Source organism: Diabrotica virgifera, chromosome 5 (assembly GCF_917563875.1).
Source record: "Diabrotica virgifera virgifera chromosome 5, PGI_DIABVI_V3a".
Lineage (NCBI taxonomy): Eukaryota > Metazoa > Arthropoda > Insecta > Coleoptera > Chrysomelidae > Diabrotica > Diabrotica virgifera.
The window spans coordinates 115561766-115586317 of record NC_065447.1 but is presented as its reverse complement, the minus strand read 5'-3'; the positions used below and the strand labels follow the sequence as shown (position 1 = coordinate 115586317).

The 24552-nt window shown below is 32.2% G+C and overlaps 1 protein-coding gene across 2 annotated transcripts in view; it reads right to left on the bottom strand.

Annotated features, from left to right (window-relative positions):
• Window positions 1–24552, bottom strand: part of LOC126885110 (facilitated trehalose transporter Tret1-like) — a 130647-nt gene that overhangs the window by 34290 nt on the left and 71805 nt on the right. For both annotated transcript variants that reach the window (XM_050651537.1, XM_050651538.1), the window contains exon 3: window positions 1181–2005. In XM_050651537.1, the coding sequence (XP_050507494.1) occupies window positions 1181–2005 (825 nt within the window). The remainder of the gene's footprint in view (window positions 1–1180; window positions 2006–24552) is intronic.

Below are 24552 nucleotides of genomic sequence, written 5' to 3'. Positions count from 1 at the left end.
AACCGTCATACTAACACTGAGATGAAGTCAAGAATTTATAAAGCCAGTATAAGACCAATAATAACATATGTATCAGAAACAAGACCCGATAAAACCACAACACAAAGACTACTGGAAACGGCAGAGATGAGAGTACTTAGAACAATTATATACGAAATACACCGAGAGATCGAAAGAGGAGTGAAGATATCAGAAGACAATGTAACGTATAATGTATAAACGAATGGAGACTAAATAGAAAAAGAATGGAACAACCACATAACCAAAATGGGGGAGACACGTGTGGTCAAAATAGAACGAGATACATCATCAATCAGTAGAAGAAGTATCGGCCGACCGCGCAAAAAATGGAGTGACAACCTTCCATAGAGGTATCAATCCGTCAATGAACAAACAAAATTGCTTATAAAGAGGAAGAAGAAGGCGGGGGTCTGAATTTCATAGCAGCAAAATAAGATGTGGGTGTTGAAGTTTCAGTGTTATTCGATGTAGGTTAGGAACACATTGTACAACAGTGTGTTGTTGTTGACGGTAGATCGATTATCTATAATTGTATTGATTTTGTAGTCAAAAGCCACGGAGTGGTCAAGATTAATGTTTATATGTCTCCTGGAGTGTCTACAAACAGTAATTCATATTGTAATATACGTTTTATACCTATTTATAAGCCAAAAACCCAAGGGTCCTATCCGTACTAATTCTTCTTCTTCTTGTGCCACTCCTATCGGAGATTGGAAATCATCAAGGCTACCCTGACTTTGTTTACAGCTGACCTAAAAAGTTCATTAGTGGTGCAGCCAAACCACTCTCTCAAATTCCGCATCAACGACATTCTTCTACGGCCTGGATTCCGTTTTCCTTCTATTTGTTATTAATAGGTTGACAACAAAAAACTAGAGAGTTGATAATAAAAGCTGGAATACCCTCTTGTTGGCTGGAACCTGAGATAATATCACTAATCTATACAAAACTATTTATTCTCTTAATCTTCCAAATTACACTAATTAATATTTTGGATTTATCACACAAACTCGAGTAAAAGTCGGTGAAAAACTTTTTATCAACTCACTCGTTCACTTCCAATATGCCAGTCGATAAAGTCAAATTAAAAGATATTCAATACAGTCATTTGCCTCATAATATCTGACTAAAATAAATTAATAATGTACAATATACTTACTATGTAAAATCGTTATTAGATTCCACTCCCATTCATCATAGTGTGAAACATAAGACATCAAAAAATAAGAGGAACTTAAACCAGACAATGATATTAAACCCAAGATTCCAATCATCAATAATAGAGGTTTAAGCCAACTATATTTTACAAAAGTACGAACTTTCACTCCTACTTCAATATTGGGCATATTAGGATGAACTTGATTTTGAATTTCACTAAACTCCGTTTGATGATTTGAGGCATTATTTCTTAATTTTACTAAACTTGATTTGGCAGCAAGCTCACGTCTTCTCTTTAAATAATAAAATGGGCTTTCTACTACTAGGGTTACCGCTAAAATTGTCGCAGTAATTGCTAGTGATGCAGAGATATAATTAAGTATAGATGATAAGTCATATCCATCTAATCGTTCTAAAAGGCCAATAACAAAGAAATGAGCTGCTGCAAAGGACGGATAGATAAGTGCGATTAGTTTGCCTCGTGATTTCTTTTCTGCTACTTCTCCAATGTATATAGGTACAACAACATAAGCTCCACCACTCGATAAACCAGCGATAAATTTAGAAATAAATAAGACTGCAGAGTGGATCCGTAACTCACACATAAAAAATGACAACAAAAATGGTATACACAATGCAGTCAGAGTATGTTTTCTTCCTACTATTTCTGCCAACAAGGAAAAAATTACTGATCCTAAAATCTTTCCAATTCCTAATGTTACGTACAACCAACTTATCATCAGCATTGTCAAAGATCCTCTATGGTACCGAGTTTCAAACTTAATGGACAATTGGGAAAGTACAGTCAGTGCCGTTAGGAGACATCCTGTAAAAAAGAAAAAGCATATCATTAATTCTAAAACTACAAGAACCTACAGTAATGGATATTTTATTTAAATTGTCACATTTTATAATTTTTTCCTGATTTTCATCCCATAAATAATATGAACCCATCTAAAAGATGAGGGGAGATGATATTGAACAAGATATCGTCTGATTAATTAATATACAAAGAATTAGATCGCCTTAAGAAATCAGACTTATTGGAAATAGTTATACACAAAAAGGTTCCCGAAGGAATAAAAATCAGTGAAAGTGTCAAAAATGTTTTGGAGACCAGTGGATCTTCTTGTTCCGATGTGAAACTGTACAATAGTGATTTGAAGTTAGAACTCACTCAACAGTGTAAGATAAAGTGTGCCGAGATTGAGATTACGTACTTAAAATCGTTAAATACACAGTAAGTAATGAACGTCAAGATTAAATTATTTCTTTATTAAACATTAATTCAAATAAAAATATTGAACATAAACGGGCTACTTCCAACGTTGCCAATCCTACTACCGGGGGATTTAAACCACCTAAAAATGCAAATGCTGTAGCTAATAATAGTAGCCGTAGTCGTAGTAAAAGTCAATCCACGTCTACTGTGGAAGCAGTACTTACAGCTTCAGTTGATTACATCTGCAATAAATCTTACAAAAGAAGCCAAAATGACGAAGCTCCATGGCAGAAAGTTCAAGACAGAAACAAAAGAAGAAGACAGTGAGTTGTTGGAACTGATGCTGGATCTGTCAAAGGTGTTCCAAATATGTGGATCTACATGTCTGTCGCATTGATCCTAGCACCAATGTGACTGGAATGGAAAATCTACTGAAACCACATTTTCCGTAAGTGCTTTGTAAATCTATGGAATCTCGCTATCCAAGCCTTTACTCATCATTTAAGGTCCGAATTCAAGACGAGTTCAAAAAAACTATGGATCCAGCACTCTGGCCTGAAAATGCGTGTGTGAATAATTTTTTGTACCTACGAAATAATCAGAAGTCCCAGAGGTAATTATTAAATGTTCAAAGTGTAAATAACCATAAAATATGGGACATTGTTGTGGATATTAATACATTAAAAAATATAGAAATTTGATGTCTAACAGAAGTATTAGACCTGGATCCCGCGTAAGAAAGAAAAGTTGAATAATAGCAAGCTGAAAATTTGTTAATAGCTTAAAGGTGTCTAGTCGGACAAACATTGATGCACGGGAACACTGAAACAGGGGAAGTTTTAACGGTGGAGCATGATAAACGTGTCGTCCTGACAAGTTTATGATGGTGAAAAATAGCAAGTTGTTTTTAAGTTTATTCAATAGCCAACGTTATATAATATATGAAAAAATGTTTGTCCGACAAAAAGGTTGGGCATTTTAACGAGTCCGACACGTAGAACATGTCACATCACAGGAATTAGGTTGGTGATGAATAGCAGTCTGATTTTTGCATGAGAGTTTAATGAAAGTTTAAAAAAGCAATTGGAAGTTCTGTCCGACAAAATTAATGGGAAGTTTTCGTAGTCGGACATTCTAAACAGGTAAGATATAGACAAAAATGCTGGTGATAAATAGCTTTCCGACAAAGACGAAATTTAATTAAGTAAATTATTCCTTACCAAGAATGACTGTTGTCGGAAAAAAATAAGGGGTAGATTTTGTAGTCGGACAATTTAAAAAAATAATTTTTGAAATTTCAATAAGGGGTGATTATTCTATGTCAAAAGTACCTGCAATCAATTACAATCGATATCTTTCGATTTATGTCAACATCATTTAGATACCTCACTGTAATACATTTATAGTAGATCAGGCAAATTATATTATGGATTGAGTGGTCTAGCTATCTTTGTCTGCCACATGCGCGGGATCGCTTGGTTAAAAGAGATAGATAGACCACCTATCGACTTTTTGCACTGTATTCCCTGTCTACCCTTATGTCTATGGATACATTTCCATTTAAGAAAAACTGTCACTTTTGACAATAATTCATAATAAATTGCAATCGTAACTTCAAATTTAAACTAATCGATTTATTTTGGCAGCAAATTATTCCTTGCCATGTGACATATTAATTACATTATTATTTCATTTGTAGAAAGTTGAGAAAAATTACGTTATACAATTTTAGTAATAATTTATTTAGGTACCCTTTTTCAATCAAGCAAAGCATTATAGCACGAAGAATGATATTCAATAGAACTTTCACAATTATCTTGCAACTGAACCTCATTGAATTGATGACCAAGTATTTTACTAACTTTGTAAAATGTTCGAAAATTACTCACAAATTTTCCGTTGAATGGTTTCACTTTTGATTTGGCGACTTAAAATTTAAACTGTTGACACTCAAAAATAGACACAAAAACACTCCATAGTTAATATAAATTTTAATTTCCAACACACGTTGCAAACAGAAACTCAGAGACCATGTACTTTCAAATACTACTTTGTATAGCACAAAGTGTCACACTGACAAATGCAGCCTTCTAATACATACTTCTAAGCATAATGTGTCATATTTTCGTCTATTCTTAAAAGCACCGAAGTTTTAGACTCTTCACATTTTTCAATGTCGTTTACAGGATTAAGATTTGAGTATGGAAAAAAATGTATACAACGTTTTTTGTAGGAAATTTTCCGTACTTTCTGATGCGCCTAATTAGAAAACCCTAAGAGATTGCTTTCATATGTTCTTTAACATTTTTTATTGTCATTTTGAGAATATCTAGAACAAACTCAACCCAAAAAAATAATTGTTTTGCAATATATACATGCATTGATACTTACCTCACTGTTTTTGGAGTGTGCATGTATATATATGCACATGCAGATATGTGAATATAAATAATAATATACAACTAAAATAGCTTTATCAATATGTGACTAAGTCATTCTGAAAAAATGTTTTTTATTTATTTCCTTCGATTTGCCCAAACTTTTTGTCCGACATATAACTTTTTGCGTTACAAAATATAATTTGTACATAAACAAATCAAATTAGCTTGCTATTTATCACCAACATTTTTGTCTATATCTTACATGTTTAGAATGTCCGACTAGGAAAATTTCCCATTCATTTTGTCCGACAGAACTTCCAATTGCTTTTTTAACCTTTCATTAAACTCTCATGCAAAAATCAGACTGCTATTCATCACCAACATAGTTCCTGTGATGTGACATGTTCTACGTGTCGTACTCGTTAAAATGCCCAACCTTTTTGTCGGACAAACATTTTTTCATATATTATATAACTTTGGCTATTGAATAAACTTAAAAACAACTTGCTATTTTTCACCATCATAAACTTGTCAGGACGACACGTTTATCATGCTCCACCGTTAAAACTTCCCCTGTTTCAGTGTTCCCGTGCATCAATGTTTGTCCGACTAGACACCGTTAAGCTATTAACAAATTTTCAGCTTGCTATTAATCAACTTTTTTTTCTTACGCGGGATCCAGGTCTATATGTGAAACCGTTGACTCTATAAATACATATAGAATAATGTATATATATATATATATATATATATATATATATATATATATATATATATATATATTTATGCACAGATATCAAAGTGAGGTCCTGACATTACGCGCACTTAGTGAGGACCGGTAGAAAACGTAGACATAATCGTTTCAACTCTTCATAGTGACCTTGACAAGTAAATAGCAATTAAAAAATGACGAGTATACACAAAAAAGATTACGTATATGTGCCCCGTATTGTTCAAGTATATTGCCACCCAAGTGAGGCCATTATACGCAGCTATTAAAGTGAGACTGTATATACTTTTTCGTTATGCGCACAAAGTGAGGACAACTTTACGTGTATATTTCCTTACAGCTCATCAAGTGAGGACCATACAGTGTTGTCGATAAATATGAGATTAATCGTTTCTACTGCCTTTTTCTGTATAACACAGTAAGAATTATTATTGTTTCGTTGTTTCAGTCACTTGTAGTTCTGAGCTAGTGTGCTAGCTCATTTGAAAGGATATTCAATTCTCTATCCAGTATTATTAACATTGACATAATTATCTATACAGAGTGTATTTTAGTATAGGTACTGTTGCCCCTGTCGATTTTCATTTTGAAACGACAATTTTCCAACCTTAATTTTAGTATACAAGATGATTTACTTAATTTAATTAAACTTAATGTACCTTTTTTACTGACTTAATTTTACAGTTATTCCACTAAATGGCAAATACAGTGAATATGATCATATGTTTTATTTCGAATAATCATTTTAAAATAGTTTTAGTTTTCTATTTTCTCTGAAAATTGTTGCAAGCTTCTTGTTCTTATACTTAAAATCATGTCACTACAAATTTATACGAGACTACATATTAAGAGTATAGAAAGTATTATAATATATAACATACATGCTTTTTTCCATTTATTGAAGATATTTCACCTTATCCTGAAACAATGCAATGTGACCAAGTGTCCTCAACTAAAAAAATATATCCCACTATTTTAATACTAAGTGTATAGTTTGTACTATAAACCGTATTGAAATAGATTGCAACATGTGTGTGTGGTTGGGATATTGACTGCGAAACCTAAGGCTTCATTCGCCTAATCATATTTACCTTTGATTCGTATAACAATAAATAAAATTGATTAACATTTTATATCAATATTATTAGTGTTTTTAAACAATATCAGTATGATATATCAGTATGATAAAGTCAAGATAAACAATACTATAACAGAAAGCTTTGAGGTCAAACAATGACTGCGGCAGGGTGATCCATTATCGTCTATATCTATAATGTTTAGCATATTACTAGAAAAGGTTATACAGGAAGCAAACATTAATAGAACAGGTCTGATCTACCACAAAAAACATCAGTGCTTGGCATTCGCAGACTATTTGGTAATCTTGGCTAGGAGCAAAATAGAACTTATAGAAACAGTCATGAGACTCGAGGAGAGGGCAGCAACCAAAGGATTGTATATAAATGAAGCAAAAACAAAGTATATGGAATGAACAAATAAGCAATTCGTTCGGGGGCAATACATAACAATGACAACAGCGAAGGGAACACAGTATAAATTCGAAGAAGTTTAGAGATTTGAGTACTTAGGAACTGTCTTCACAAGAGATCCTAACTGTGAAGAAGAAATACAAAAGAGAATTATGTCGGGCAACCGCGCTATATTTGCTTTTAATGGGTTGTTAAGAAGTAAACATATATCACGAAGAGCAAAACTAAGAACTTACAAGACCGTAATAAGGCCGATAGTAACGTATGCTTCTGAAACATGGGTCACAACAAAAAAACATCAAGAGTTGTTATTAGTTTGGGAGAGGAAAATACTGCGCAAAATCTTCGGTGGGAAAAACTTAAATGGACAATGGGTAAGAAGAACAAATAAGGAACTAACTGAGCTCTATCAAGATCCTAACATACTAGCAGTAATTAAGGCGCAAAGACTTAGATGGTTGGACCATGTGCAGAGGATGATTCCATCTAGAATTCCCAGAATGGTACTATCTAGTGCATTGGCAGGGAAAAGACGAAGAGGAGGACCGAGGTCACGATGGAGTAATGGAGTTACAGAAGATATGAGAAGAATTAACTTAAGGAACTGGGAAACAAAAGCGACTGACAAAAGGGAGTGGAAAAGAATAGTACATCAAGCCATGGGCCTACTAGGCTCGTACTGCTTACATATTATAATATCAGTTTTCTAATATTATCCAGTTCCATATCCAGTTCCGAATCCAGTGGTTATATTTCTTCCGTATTGTTCAGTTTCGCTTCCAGTGATTGTATTTTTTTTCTTGTTTTTTTTTTGAAATATTTATTTATTATTTTATTACTATATTTTTTTATTGTGCTCATAATAGATTGAAACATTGTCTACAGACATGAATGCAGTAACAATAAATAAAAATTCGGAGATCCACACCCCGGATTTGAAATCGAAACCTCTGCTTTACGAATCCGAGATCCGAGGTCTACCCACTAGGTCACTAGGCTATCGCTCTTAAGACAATATTTTTTCCTGAAACGGGGAACTTCTAAAGCCGGGTCTAGACTATGTAACAAAACATGCTAATAACAAAGTTGTACAACAAATTTGTTGTACAACTTTGTTATGTAACTTGGTATAATATAGCATGAGTATCCAGACTATATAACAAAAAACAAAACAACAACATGCGCATAAATTTTGCAGCATTTTAGATGGATAGCTGGTAGGTTAGGTAGTATATAGAATTGCGTCATATAAGTATGGAGGATCTCTTCATAGCAACAGCAGCTTGTGTAATATTGTGGAGGCGACACCGGCGTGTTAAATTAATATTTTGGATGTGTCCTTCATTAGCAGCTCGAGCAAAATATAGGTAGTGGTACAGCTCTTTTAGCTGATCTGGAAAGAGATAACATAGACCCATCGACAGGAGACATTAAATGTGATGGCAGTTTTAAAAACTTCTTAAGAATAGAAAGTTCTGATTTTGAATTTCTTATAAATGACATCGGCCATAAAGTAGGCAGGAAAGACATTTCGAGATGCAATTCCAATAAGAGAAAGATTAACAGTTATATTATTAGCAAAGTATATTTTTTAAACGTTTTACTCATTGTTTCAGAGAGGAAGTATAACATTTGTGTAAAATTTAATTCCTCAGTATTATCGTCTTCACCTGTTCATGATTGAGTGTCACTGTCTGTTTGAATTGGTGTAGCTGGAGAAGTAGCGGATGTAGGTGTAGTGGACGGAATAGAAAGGCTCAGATATATTGTATGATTGAGTGCCTGTTTGAGTAGCTGATGAAGCAGTCTGCATCTGTGTAGCGAATGAAGTGAATGTTACAGGTTTTATGTCTGAACACTCTGCTCTGTAGAGAATAGTATTTATGTCAAATTTAGAGTTGATTTGCACCGATTTGCTGTTAAGGTTCCGCGTACTGCTTTTTTTTTGTTGGCTTAAGTTATAGGCGTACGTGCATTAGTTTAGTTTTAACTACAGTTTCTGTATCTATTTTCACTTCTATTTCAGTCTATTCATCGTGTTTTTTATTTGTTTTTTAAATCAATAAATGTAGCTCATCCCATAGCAATCCCATAATACTCGTTACTTACGAAATAGCTCAATTAAATGAGTAGTCAGTTCCTCAGTTCTTTCGACAATTTCATCGCGTAAATAACCCTACGTGAACAGAGCAAAGAAAAATCTAGCACAATCACTCCAGAATGAACACGGCGATATGACTCCAACGGTTGCTGCTCGCGTAGGTACTATGCCAGAGAAATGTTTCAATAACATGTTTTTAGGTGTAGATCAGTCGCGGTGCGGTTTTATAACTTTCTTTGATGTTTACCGACATCTGTTGGATAACATAAAACATGCTATATAACCAGAAAAATGTTATACAACACTGTGTTTTAAAACTTGTTTATTTAAAATTTTGTAACAAGTTACAAAACTTTGTTATTTAACATGTTTTTGTTACATAGTCTGGACCCGGCTTAACGGTAACTGCTTATAGGTAATACACTACAATTTCTGAATATTTTTTCTGAAATCTATCGAATGGTACCAAACACGACCCCCACGGAGGTGGGGGGGGGTTACTTTAAAATCTTAAATAGGAACTCCTTTTTTTTATTTCAGATTTGGATTCTTTGCGTAAAAATAAGCAACTTTTATTCGAAACGTTTTTTCTAATTACGGATAGGTGGCGCTATAATCGGAGAAAACGGGTGTTGGAAATGGAAAATTAAATTAAAATATGGAAAGTCCCCACTAAAATGGAAAATTTTACTTAACTTTTTTGGTTTTAGAACCTAATAATCACAACCCAATAGGTCCCCAAAGCGCTCGAGTGACTGCACATTTAGCATACTTTGCTCCCCTACTATATGTATTATAAATAATATGCGAAGTAATTATTAACCCAAACAACCATAATTCAACTTTTATTTACTAATAAAGAACTGGACGAAAGTGTCACATCAGCTTTTATGAAACACATGAATATTTACATAAAAAGGTATGTGATCTGCTTGAAATCGATATTCCCAAAATCATCTAAAAATTGTTTATACTTGAGTACTTTGAGACTCTTGTATGAAATGTGAATACCGAAATACGATTAGAAATCTCCATTATGTAATTTTTAAATAATACATTACATAATTCTTAGGAAATGAAAGGTATCATACAAACGTGTTAAAAAATACTACCTACTGAAATTTTTTGATGGCAATAAATGATGAATTGGTTTATCGAATTTATTTTTAAGGTGATACAGTAGCGATCAACAGGTAGCCAAAACGCGTTCCAAGATTGAGGCTGTAATTTTGAATATTTTTTCGAGATATTTGGCACACGTATTTATAATATAATAAAGAATGGCGGTACAGAGCCCAATTTGAAAAATATATTAATATGTGGAAATTACTCTGTAAATAAATACAATATTAAAAAAATGAGTCTGTACCGCCATTAAGAAGAACAAAAAAATACACTTTCTTCAAATAAACTTTTTTATCAGATGCCTAGATTTTGTGTCATTTTGGAACTACTAATGAAATAAAAAATTTTAGTAGTTCCAAAATGACACAAAATCTAGGCATCGGATAAAAAAGTTTATTTGAAGAAAGTGTATTTTTTTGTTCTTCTTAGTGGCGGTACAGGCTCGTTTTTTAATATCTATTGTATTTAATTACAGAGTAATTTCCACATATTAATATATTTTTTAAATTGGGCTCTGTACCGCCATTCTTTATTATATTACGAATACGTGTGCCACATATCTCGAAAAAATATTTAAAATTACAGCCGCAATCTTGGAACGCGTTTTCGCTACCTGTTGATCGCTACTGTTTCCTCTTAAGTAAAATATGTCATTTGGATATTTTTTTAAACTCGATAGATCCTAGGGACATGTCGGTAGATCGGTAGGATCATCACTTTTGGGAGTTTGGGGAATATCCCAATTGACAACGCAATATACACCGACGCCGTCTACAACGAGCGACGAATCAGAGATCCCAGATTGGGGTACTTTCGCTCATTTTTAGGGTAATTTGAAAGCACATGGGAAAATTTTTATAGGTTGAATTGGTTGGGGAATTTTTCGGGAGGAAAATTGAGCAAACTGAATTGCAATATAAATGTATGTAACATATAACATTATATTAACATTATAACCTATCGAGTATATAAGAAGGAAGAGAGACAGACCCCGAAAATCTTTTAGAGATCCTGCAGGATGCAGGAAAATGGACGAAGCAATATTAGAAAAGAAACCTGCAGGACTGGAAAAACAGAAAGAACTGAAAATAACGGTCAAGTGAAATAATACAGGAAAAACTATGGAAATTAAGGGTGGTCAAGAAAAAACAGGATGTTTCTAAATAAATGCGACAAACTTTAAAGGGTAATTCTATATGAAAAAATAATGACAGTTTGCTCTATAAGCGTATGTCAGCAAATACTTCGTTTCCGAGATATGGGGTGTTGACATTTTTCTTACAAACTGACGATTTCTTTATTGTTCTAAAACCGGTTCATATATGCAAATGAAATTTGATGTGTTTTAAGAGGTAATTATTGCGCATTTTTTGACATAAAATTAATAATTTTATATCTACTGTTGAAATGGTGTGAATTTTTTTAAAGAAAAACATAGTACGCCACTGAGATATTTCAAATAACAAATCATTTTGGAATTACTCGTTCAATTTATGATATATACAAAAATCTATTATTCCTTTTTTTCATACGTCGTTCGTGCCGTTTTTATGCAAAAAGTGAAACATCTTAACGCGTACAAAGTATTCGAAATAAATTTCTATATATTCATATTATGAAAAAGAACTTGTCAATTCTAATTCATATAGATATACCTGGTTTGTTTTTTTTTATTTCAAATTACACACCCACGGACACACGACAATGTTGATAAAGCAAAGTTTACAGAACAGGAAGACAAAACTATTTAACCATTGAGGCTATAATGACAAGCAGCAGTATAATAATATCACTGACTATTCATAAATTTGTTGATACTTCGTAAATCTGATCTTCGTGTATTTTAAGTATGTATGTATAACATTGTAATACCATAAAAGTGATAGGTATTACCTGACAAATGACCTTTTAAAGCCATAACAATTTTTAGGTTGCATTATTTTTATTAGAGAATTTTTGTGAGCTAGAAATAGTTTTCTTATTGTTACAATTATTTAATATTAATTGTCTTAGGAGTAATCTTAGCCCAAAGATAATCTATAAAGTCCAAAAAAATAATGAATGTAAAAAATATTATTTTTTTTTTTTTACTAATGCCTCGACAACTAATGGCCATTGGCATGGTCGGTACGGTAATTTTGAACAGTTGGGTACCTAGTGTCATGTGTAAGTAGTGTGTGTTGTGTAAGCGCCTTGTTACTTTGCAATGTCGCCGTCATTGTCTTTGCAAAGAGACGCTAATTGTATCCGAACGTCTGCGGTCCCTCCGGTGAGAACCGATCCCACGAGGACAGAAACTATATTCATTTATTAATTTATAATAAATGAAAAATTTCCGACCCTGGTGAGATTCGAACCCACAACCTTTCGGATTTTTTCGATCCACAGGCAGGCGCTCTTACCACTGAGCCACGGAGGGGGGTAAATATTATATTTATATATCAGCGTCTCTCAAAATTTGGCGCCCCCAAATTCTGGCGCCCCGGGCGGTCGCCCGGCTCGCCCGCCCCTTTATCCGGCGCTGCTTTAAGGCACTAGTGCTTTAAAATTTTTATGGCACTGCAATTCGTATTGATCGTATAGGCAATTTTGATATAATGTCAAAAAAATATAAAAATGGAATGTCAGTCAAGTTCAAGTAAAAGTTTTTGTAGATATTCTCCTGTAATTACGTTTGTAGCAAAAATATTGCATGATATGCCTGTTAAAAAGTGCATTTTTAAGGCACTCATGTGAATTGCAGAACTCGCTGTCGCTCATTCTGCAAACTTTCACATGCGTGCCTTAAACGTGTACTTTTAACACTTATATCATAAATAACTATTGAAATACTGATTACAAAAATTTATAGTATTTTAAGCCTTTCTAAGAGCATATGCGCAAAAATTTCGCTCGAATTATTTTTAAATGCGTTCACTTTTTTCGAATACTGAGAAAACCTTAAGTATTTTTAAAAAATTTAAACGCAGAAAGAAATATTACTGTATTATCCATGGTCGAAAGTCCTTGAGAACTTCTATAAATATTTATTTTAATAAGTCACAGGGGTGAAAAAAAAATAGTCTGATTTTTAATTTTAAATATATCATTCAAAAGAAACTTTTTGTTCATTATAAGGGACTTTCTGCCCTCGGGAATAATGTAGTCTTCTATTTTGCGTTTAAATTTTTTTAAAATACCTATTAGTTATCTCAGGATTCGAAAAAAATAAATGCGTTTAAAAAGAACTCGACCGAAATTTTGAGCCTAGGCTCTCAAAAAGGATTAAAGTATTAAACATTTTTGTACTGTTTGAATTTATGCGACGATTGACGATCCACTGTTTTAAAGATTGGTTGAACAGATGTTGCCAGTTGTATGGTCCTCACTATGTGTATCGTAAGTTATTCAACAGGGCATAGAATATACATGGTTAGAAAATATACGCCAAAGTCAGCGCCTCTATGCGGAAAATCTGTGAACTAAAAATTGATGTGGACCATACAAAGTGAGGTCCCACTTTTTTTTGTAAAAAAACAGTGTTTGCTATCAGTACATGTCTACGAAAAAGTCTTACATTGATTGACTAAGTGAGGTCCGTATACTGGACCTCACTTTGTACAGGACCTCACTTCAACCGCAGTTTCTTTTGATATGTGGCTCACTTCATACGCTGGGAGTAAATATATATATATATATATATATATATATATATATATATATATATATATATATATATATATATATAGTTTGAGTTTAATTCTTGAACCTTGATATATTTTTTTACCAATGTTTCTTGGGTTTAGGTTCATAAAAAAAGCTTGTCTATGATGTTATGACCATATTTATTGATATATTATCCGACGTTTCGGCAGGAAATCCGTGCCTTTTTCAAGGATTGACTAAAACAACATTTATTGAAAGCTACAATACAATTTAAAAGAAAATCGACTTACCATGCAATCGTAAATTTAGTTTTGAAACAAGTACACAAATAGACGTCACAATTAAAACAATGTTAAAATGTTAAAGCATAGGAACGGACCCACTAAGTCATTGCGTTAAGAGAGTAATGAACTGTGTCAAAAATTATTATGGTGTTTATTGTTGTTTGATTTTATGTTAAGTCAAAATAGTTGTCTTCGTCTCATAGGCGTGCTGAAATATTATATAGTTAATTTTAGATTAAGTTGAAATATACCCTATTAAGGTTTTTGACATCCCGTTTATCATTGACAGCTTTGTTATTTTTTTTAATTTCTATGGACTCTAGCAGTTCCCTCTTCTTTTTGTTGGGTTCACTTTTTAGGATTTTAGTTTTATCAAAATCAAATTTGTGTTTCTTTTCGTTTTCATGTTTTGTGAGGGCTGTAGTGTTATTTTTGTCATATTTGTGAGACCGAATTCTAGAGTTTAGTAGCTGGCTGGTTTGTCCGATATATACCCCATCGCAATTTGAACAAGGAATTTCATATACAACATGTGATTTTTTTGATTGCGGGGTTTTAGTTTTAAGTTTAGTAAAATTCCTTTTCAAGAGATTATATCCTTTGTGAGCAACTGTAATGTTATGCTTGGCTAGGAGATTCGAAATTTGTTCAGATAACCCTTGTATGTAAGGCAAAGACATATATTTCTTCTTTTCCTTATTATTTTTGTTGTTGTTTTTGTTGTTGTAAAATGTATGTAGTCGTGACTTGAAGGTGTTTTCAATGAAGTGATGTGGGTATGAATTAAGTGTTAGTGCTGTTTTTGCTTTTTTTATAGCATGAGGTCTATTGATGGGATCAGACAATCTGATGGCTCTGTCGGCTAGGTCGTCAAGATACCTAAACTTCAACTCTCATCACCCGTTGTCCCAGAAGAAATCAGTAGTTATTGGCCTAGCCGACAGAGCCATCAGATTGTCTGATCCCATTAATAGACCTCATGCTATAAAAAAAGCAAAAACAGCACTAACACTTAATTCATACCCACATCACCTCATTGAAAACACCTTCAAGTCACGACTACATACATTTTACAACAACAAAAACAACAACAAAAATAATAAGGAAAAGAAGAAATATATGTCTTTGCCTTACATACAAGGGTTATCTGAACAAATTTCGAATCTCCTAGCCAAGCATAACATTACAGTTGCTCACAAAGGATATAATCTCTTGAAAAGGAATTTTACTAAACTTAAAACTAAGACCCCGCAATCAAAAAAATCACATGTTGTATATGAAATTCCTTGTTCAAATTGCGATGGGGTATATATCGGACAAACCAGCCAGCTACTAAACTCTAGAATTCGGTCTCACAAATATGACAAAAATAACACTACAGCCCTCACAAAACATGAAAACGAAAAGAAACACAAATTTGATTTCGATAAAACTAAAATCCTAAAAAGTGAACCCAACAAAAAGAAGAGGGAACTGCTAGAGTCCATAGAAATTAAAAAAAATAACAAAGCTGTCAATGATAAACGGGATGTCAAAAACCTTAATAGGGTATATTTCAACTTAATCTAAAATTAACTATATAATATTTCAGCACGCCTATGAGACGAAGACAACTATTTTGACTTAACATAAAATCAAACAACAATAAACACCATAATAATTTTTGACACAGTTCATTACTCTCTTAACGCAATGACTTAGTGGGTCCGTTCCTATGCTTTAACATTTTAACATTGTTTTAATTGTGACGTCTATTTGTGTACTTGTTTCAAAACTAAATTTACGATTGCATGGTAAGTCGATTTTCTTTTAAATTGTATTGTAGCTTTCAATAAATGTTGTTTTAGTCAATCCTTGAAAAAGGCACGGATTTCCTGCCGAAACGTCGGATAATATATCAATAAATATGGTCATAACATCATAGACAAGCTTTTTTTATGAACCTAAACCCAAGAAACATTGGTAAAATATATATATATATATATATATATATATATATATATATATATATATATATATATATATATATATATATATATATATATATATGTGCATTTGCTACCCATACACCTCCGATTGCTACATCCTTAGTTCGAGTGTGCCTCCGATTTTACGAGTTCGCCTCCGAAATCGGAGGCGAACACGTACAGTCATGTTTCTTGTGCATTTATTTGTTAACACGTCTGTATAAGGCGTTTGCCAATTTTTTAAGTAGAGGTAAAATCGAGTCATTAACGTCTATCGATATACATTTTAGTTCGCCGTATCTGGCGTCAGAGGCGCAGCTTGTTACACGCGTATACTCTGTCGTTAGCCGAAGGTAGTGGGCGCCTCCGATATATACGCTATGTCCACCGGTTCACTTCGCCTCTTAGTAGTGGCAACATCGCAATCATTTAATCGCATAATGTAGTCGGAACCTGATACACAATGATTATGAATAGCTAGATATAAGACAACGCTAATTTTTGTATTTTCTCACCTTAATAGAAAATTTTATGCAAGTTTGCATTTGACTAAATTCGTATAATTTCGGGGTAATCTTAAATTTATCAGATCCTAAGTAGGTATACATCTTTATCTATTTATAAAATAGGGCCCGTAATTTAAATTAGAAAGTCTAAAAGGACAAAATTTAACTTTCTTTTCGCGTACATGGCCTTCAATAGTAATAGCACTTAATAGTGATGTAATTATTATGAGTCATACTTTTCTTGTACTAAACGTACCATACAATTGTTTTATGTTTTATTAACACTGTCGTTATTCTTATTCCTTTATTTTGATGTTAATCAAACTCGATACTGAAACACAGCTTTTAATGTAAATAATATGAAAAGGAATTAAACAAAAAGTAATCTCAACTACACCAAATTTAAAAAATTAGAGTATTTGTTAATTCTAATACTAACAAACATCGTCATAATCGGGATATCGGGGAATTCCCCTAAGCAAAAGAGGCTCAGTCGATACTATTTCATGTATTTGTTTTGTAGTTAGTAAGTAAAAGTGCTTTATTATAACTGCAAATAGTGTAGACGTCATCATTAAACGTGAATGTTTAGAAGTAATAGAAGCCGAACAACAGTGCAGTACATAATAAAAAAAATAAAAACACGAAAAAGTTAACTATAAGCAAGGAACGATGGATTTCTATAAAAAATAAAAAATGATACAAGAATTAATGCACTAAAGCGTACTATTGAAGTACAAACGTGCTGAAACAAGATTGTTCATCCTGAAAACATCCGACGGATATTACGAAAGAATACTTTCATGGTAGGTATAACAAGCTCGGAAGTAACCTTACATTAGTCAAAATAACGGAAAAATTAAAATGCAAAAATTGAAACATGTGCTCTTTCTTGACGAGAGCAAATTTTACCATAATATTATATTGAAAACAAATTTAAATAAAAGCGTCTAGAAGTTAGGTATTATAGATAGTTTTGTCTTCTACATTGATAACAATTCAAAGCATTCCGCACAAATTGTTAAACAATGGCTATTATATAATTTAGCGTAGGTAATTCAAACACCGACAAAATCATCTGACTTAAATGCAATTAATAATTTATTTCCTAATTTAGTTTTCCTTATTGAGTTCAGATCCGTTAACATGATATTCACAATAATAATAATAATAAAAGAAGATATTAATATAAAATATTAATATAAAAGATAGAAGATACATATATTAATATAAAAGATAAAAGATAGAAGATATATAGAAGATATTAATATAAAATATAAGACATTAATATAAAAATGCTCTTCTAGAAGAATGAAGTAAAATTAATCCTAAATATTGAAACAAATTAGTGAAATCAATAATTGATCCAAACAGGCTTAAAACTGTCGTAGCTCAAAGGAACTACTGTTATATTGTGGTAATATAATATTATTATATTATATTATGTGTTAATATTATAATAAAGTGGAGATTGACGATTTTTATTGTGAGCATTAGTATTAACAAATACACAATTTTTTAAAAATTGCTGTGGTTGGAAGACTTTTGTTTAATTTATTTAATATTATTTACATATATGTTAAAAGTTGTATTACCACATTGAGTTTATTAATTTAAATTTTAATTTTTTATATACAGTGCGCTGGAATAAGTGTTACACCCTTATTAACTTATTTATTTTTAGCACATAAGCAAAACGCTCAAACAGGTCGATTTTTAAAGTAATCATAGTATATTATAGCATCAATGTTTCGAACTTTACGCGATCCCTCTTCAAGTGACAGGCATAACTTTGACTTTTCTAAATAGGAAAGAACATCATGTGATACATCATTTAAAAGCTTTTGAAATGCTGATTACAAAATTGTATACGTTACTCCTGTTTGAGAGCGTAGGCGCAAAATTTCGATCAAATTCTATTTAAACTGATTTATTTTTTTCGAATTCTGAGGAAACTATTAAGTATTTTTGAAAAGATCAAACGCAGAATTATTACGGAGGGCTGAAAGTCCCTTAGACTAAACAGTTTTTTTGAATAATATATTTGAAATTAAAAATCAGACAAAATTTTCTCTTCTTCTCACCCCTGTGAATTATTAAAATAAACATTACAGAAGTTCTTAGGGAAACCCTCGATATTTTAAAAAAAGACTTATTAGTTTTCTCAGGATTCGAAAAAAATGAATGCAATTGAAAATAATTCGACCGAAATTTTGCGCCTACGCTCTCAAATAGGATTAAAGTATTATATATTTTTGTAATCAGTATTTCAAATGCTTTTAAATGACGTGTCACATAATGTACTTGCCCATTTAAAAAACTCGAAGTTATGCCGATCACCTGAAGAGGAGTCGCGTAAAGTTCGAAACACTGATGCTATAGTATACTATGCTTATTTTAAAAATCGACCTGTCCAAGCGTTTTGCTTATGTGCTAAAAATAAATAAGTTAATAAGGGGGGGTAACACTTATTCCAGCGCACTCTATACAGGGTGAGTCACCACTAACGGGACGGAAGATTACAGCGAAATGGTAAAAGATTTGAAAAAATTTTTAAATTAATAGTTTGTAAGTTGATAAAAGCTACATTTTAAAATTATTCTGGAATATACAGGGTGCGCCAATAAATGGCGGCGTATCAAAGTTATATTTTTTCTTATGGAACACCCTGTATTTTATTGCATTTTTTAATTGTCCGCAAAAAATAAGGTATAGTTCCATAAGGCTTCCCTATACCTATGTACAGAGTGTTCTGAGTTATGCTGACTTTTCTTAAAATGTAAAGTTTTAAAAGAAGGCTTATTCTTAAGTTATTTAAGAAATTATAAAAATACTACTTTTACATCTTAATAGTTTGATATTGGTTAAATGTATTCCATGATTAATTATTACACATTTGTCTACAGGGTGTTCAAAATTTACAGTTCCATTATTGGACTATTCAATGTGTCATATGATGCTTATTTTAAATGTAACACCATGTATATTAATAAACAATTATACTAAACAAATTTACCTCTTTCGAATGGTATATGGATGTTCTATACCTAAGTGTCATAGTTTTTGCGTAATTTACAAATATTTAAATTCTTTATCTGTAAATCGATTTTAAAACAAAAGATGAAGTTAATTAATGTCATTGTATGACATTGTCATTTTATGACAATACGGTCTGGTAATAATCTTATAATTAATGCATCCCATGATTGATTATTACACATTTATTTACAGGGTGTTCAAAATTTACAGTTACAGAACACCATGGATATTATTCGCTTATGTAATAGGTACACATTCAAAATGTTTATACAACAAGCGATTTTAAATGATTTGTTATATAGCACATTATTTATATAGCTGGTGCTATAGAAGCAAAAACGTTCGAAATTCTTAATTTCATAAAAATATCATCTGAGGTAGTAGGGTAGGAAGTGTAGCATTTACAATATTTTTAATATAACCCCATTTAAAAAAATTCAACTTGGTCAATCCTGGTGACCTAGGTGGCCAAATATATGAACCGAATCTATCTATCCATTTATTTCTAAATTTCATGTTAAGGTTGTTCTTAACATAACGTCAGAAATAAGCAGCAGCTCCGTCCAATTGGAGCCACATGTTTGTTCGCACGCTAAGTGGAAGGTTTTAAGAAGGATCCAAAAAACTTATTTTAAGAAATTTAAAAAAGTTGCTCCATTCAGATTTTCGTCAACAAAATATGGGCCGATAACGTACTCGCTCAGAATACTGCCCCAAACATTAACACTTCATCGGTGTTGGCGATCAACAGTAAAATGTTTGTTTCCTGTATCATAATAAAGTGAAAGCTGTCTATTAACTAGACAATTATTATGAAAAGTAGGTAGATTCGTCTGTACACAATAAATTCTTAAAAAAATCAGGATCTTCTCCAAATTCTAAAGTCTATAAACGAAAAGTTAAACGTTCCTGTTCTGTCTAATGCTGTTGTAGTTGAGTTTTATACGGATGATAGTGGTTTTTCTTATATATTGTACATACACTCGTTTGACTGATTTCCAATCGACCCGAAATTTTTCTCGTACTAGTATTTGGGTTTTCCGTAACAGAAAGCAGTACATTAAGTTCGTTAACGTCATCAAAAATAAATGGTTTATTTTTATTTAACTTTTCGTATCTATGCAACATTACCATTAGCACAGAATCTATCGAGAAATCTCTTAAAAACGTCCTTTTTGTGTGTCTTCTATCAGGATACTTTTAAGCGTAAACTTTAGAACCAAAGAGACAATTTTAAAAATATTCCCAAACGAAAAGTAGCATGTCTACTCTTTCATGGATAGCGTGATTATTCATTTTTAGGAACAATTAAATTTGAATGTAATTGGCCCTGCCAAAGCCATTTTTAAGTAAAAAAAAATTGAATTTCATACACGGATGTTTATAGTTTTGATAATTACCAAAACAGACTGTCATAAACTGACAATGTCATACAATGACATTAATTAACTACATTTTTTGTTTTAAAATCGATTTACAGATTAAGAATTTAAATAATTGTAAATTACCCAAAAACTATGACACCTAGGTATAGGACATCCATATACCATTCGAAAGAGGTAAATTTGTTTAGTATAATTATTTATTAATATACATGGTGTTCCATTTAAAATAAGAATCATATGGACACATTGAATACTCCAATAATGAAACTGTAAATTTTGAACACCCTGTAGACAAATGTATAATAATTAATCATGGAATACATTCAACCATTATCCAACTATTTAGATGTAAAAGTAATGTTCTGATAATTTCTTAAATAACTTGAGAATAAGCCTTTTTTTAAACTTCACATTTTAAGAAAAGTCAACATAACTCAGAACACTCTGAACATAGGTATAGGGAAACCTTATGAAACTATACCTTATTTTTTGCGGATAATTAAAAAATGCAATAAAATACAGGGTGTTCCATAAGAAAAAATATAACTTTGATACGCCGCCATTTATTGGCGCACCCTGCATATTCCAAAATAATTTTAAAATGTAGATTTTATCAACTTACAAACTATTCAATTTAAATTTTTTCTCAATCTTTAAACATTTCGCTGTAATCTTCCGTCCCGTTAGTGGTGACTCACCCTGTATAATAATGTAATATTTTTTGCAATAAACATATTTCAAACGAATGACCATATTTACCGTGAGCCACTGTATAAGGTTGAACAATAATATATAAGTTAAAAAATAAAAAATATGAAAAGAAAATTTTTTAAGAAACGCTTTTCTTTAGTTGCGAGTGACTAAAATTAAAAATCCTATAAAAAAATCAACTAAAAAGCAAAAAATAAACAAAAAATTGAAAAAATCTAACACATTCGTCAAAGAAAAGCGTGGAGCGTGTTCATCGAATAACAGTTTTCGCCCCACGCTTATCTTTAACGAATGTGTTAGATTTTTTCAATTTTTGTTTATTTTTGCTTTTTAGTTGATTTTTTTATAAGATTTTTAATTTAGTCCACTCGATTAGCTCGCTAATCACCGAAAAAGGTCGTACAACTCGGGAAACCACCGGGCGAAAGCGATTACGCATTAATAATTTTTATCAATACCAATACCATTAAAAAATAACAGAGAAGGTAAAATACAACAAAAAGTTGCGAAGATTATAAAGAGAAACCGAAGAACTGTACAGTACCTAATAAAAAGGCAGAAAGACTAAAAGAGGGGGTGCATATAAATTCCAAACTAGAAATACGAAAAAGTTAAGTATAAGTATGAATCATATGTCGCAATCGCGATAATTAAACGATAAATTTGGCAACATCTACAGAGTTGGGCCCGCACTTGCAATATCATATAAAATATGAAAATGAGGCCATAGAGTACGTTCAGTGTATGGAGGCAAACACGAACTACACAAATAAAATAACTGTATAAAATTAGGTTAATAAATGTTTACCCCTCTTTCTTTGCCTTTATATTATACATCAAAATAAGGTTAATGATGCATTATATGTGCACATACTACCTTTAGTTTTGGTGGAGCGATGGACGTCTGTTGTATGTGCGGAGGCAAAAAGGATACAAATGCACATATATATATATATATATATATATATATATATATATATATATATATATATATATATATATATATATATATATATATATATATATATATATATATATATATGAGTTAGAAGCAACCTACCTTGCTCGTTTCGGTACGAAACCGATCTGTGCCTCTACTTTGAGGCCACGAGATGTCACCTGGTATTTATTGAAAAATACCTACGGCGTCAAACAAGCAGGAAATAATCGCAACTTTCTACTTTTTAAAAAGTATGAAAATAATATGTAAAATATTATACGGGAAATAAATATTCTACCTTCGTCTGTGCTGCCATCTTTGGAACGTTTTCGCTGTCTACAGCTCATCAGCCAAGCTCTCAGAACAGACGAAGATGTAGAATATTTCTTCTGTATACCCGAGGCCGTAAGACAGCCATGTAGTCCTTGTGGGACTAGCGCAATCTGAGTAGTCTAACTAACTCAGATTGCGCTAGTCCCATAAGGACTGCATGGCTGTCTTACGGCCTCGGGTATACGGAGGAAATATTCTACATCTTCGTCTGTTCTGAGAGCTTGGCTGATGAGCTGTAGACATCGAAAACGTTCCCAAGATGGCAGCACAGACGAAGGTAGAATATTTATTTCCCGTATAATATTTTACATATTATTTTCATACTTTTTAAAAAGTAGAAAGTTGCGATTATTTCCTGCTTGTTTGACGCCGTAGGTATTTTTCAATAAATACCAGGTGACCTCTCGTGGCCTCAAAGTAGAGGCACAGATCGGTTTCGTACCGAAACGAGCAAGGTAGGTTGCTTCTAACTAACTCAGATTGCGCTAGTCCCATAAGGACTGCATGGCTGTCTTACGGCCTCGGGTATACGGAGGAAATATTCTACATCTTCGTCTGTTCTGAGAGCTTGGCTGATGAGCTGTAGACAGCGAAAACGTTCCCAAGATGGCAGCACAGACGAAGGTAGAATATTTATTTCCCGTAAAATATTTTACATATATATATATATATATATATATATATATATATATATATATATATATATATATATATATAAGGACTGCATGGCTGTCTTACGGCCGCGGGTATACGGAAGGAATATTCTACATCTTCGTCTGTTCTGAGAGGTTGACTGATGAGCTGTAGACAGCGAAAACGTTCTCAAGATGGCAGCACAGACGAGGGTGAGAATATTTATTTCCCGTATATTATTTTGCATATATATATATATATATATATATATATATATATATATATATATATATATATATATATATATATATAAACACTTTTCGAATACATGGGAACAAGCAATTAATAATAAAGTGAAAATAAATAAACAAATGGTTTAAATTAATTAAATAAAGGAAGTAAAGTTAAATAAGTAAATGCAATCAGGTAACTTAATCTCTGAGACATCACTTAAGCTCAAGGTATCCCAGGCAACCAAGTGACGCTAATAACGTCGAGGACACGTCAGTTTTTGGTTGAATATATACACGTGTTTGAATATTACCTCATATAGACGTCTTTCGTCATATAGACGATTTGGTTTATAACATAACGTTAAGTGGTAATAAGAAATTTTTCATTTATTGCTTACGTGCTTTGTTTGGTAAAATAAGACGTTTCATTTAGATATAGTTGAAGAAACGTCTTAATTAAGAGATTTTTATTGGTTTTGCTCAGGTGTGTTAGCTTAATGCATTAATTCTTCTTGCAAACTTTTGAGGTTATGTTTTTGGTGCTTATTTTCTGTTAATGAACTAATTATGTGTTACTGAGGCTAATTAAATTCATTTTTAGCCTTCTAAGATTGCTTGAAGTGAAGAAAAATGATGCTCATGTACTAC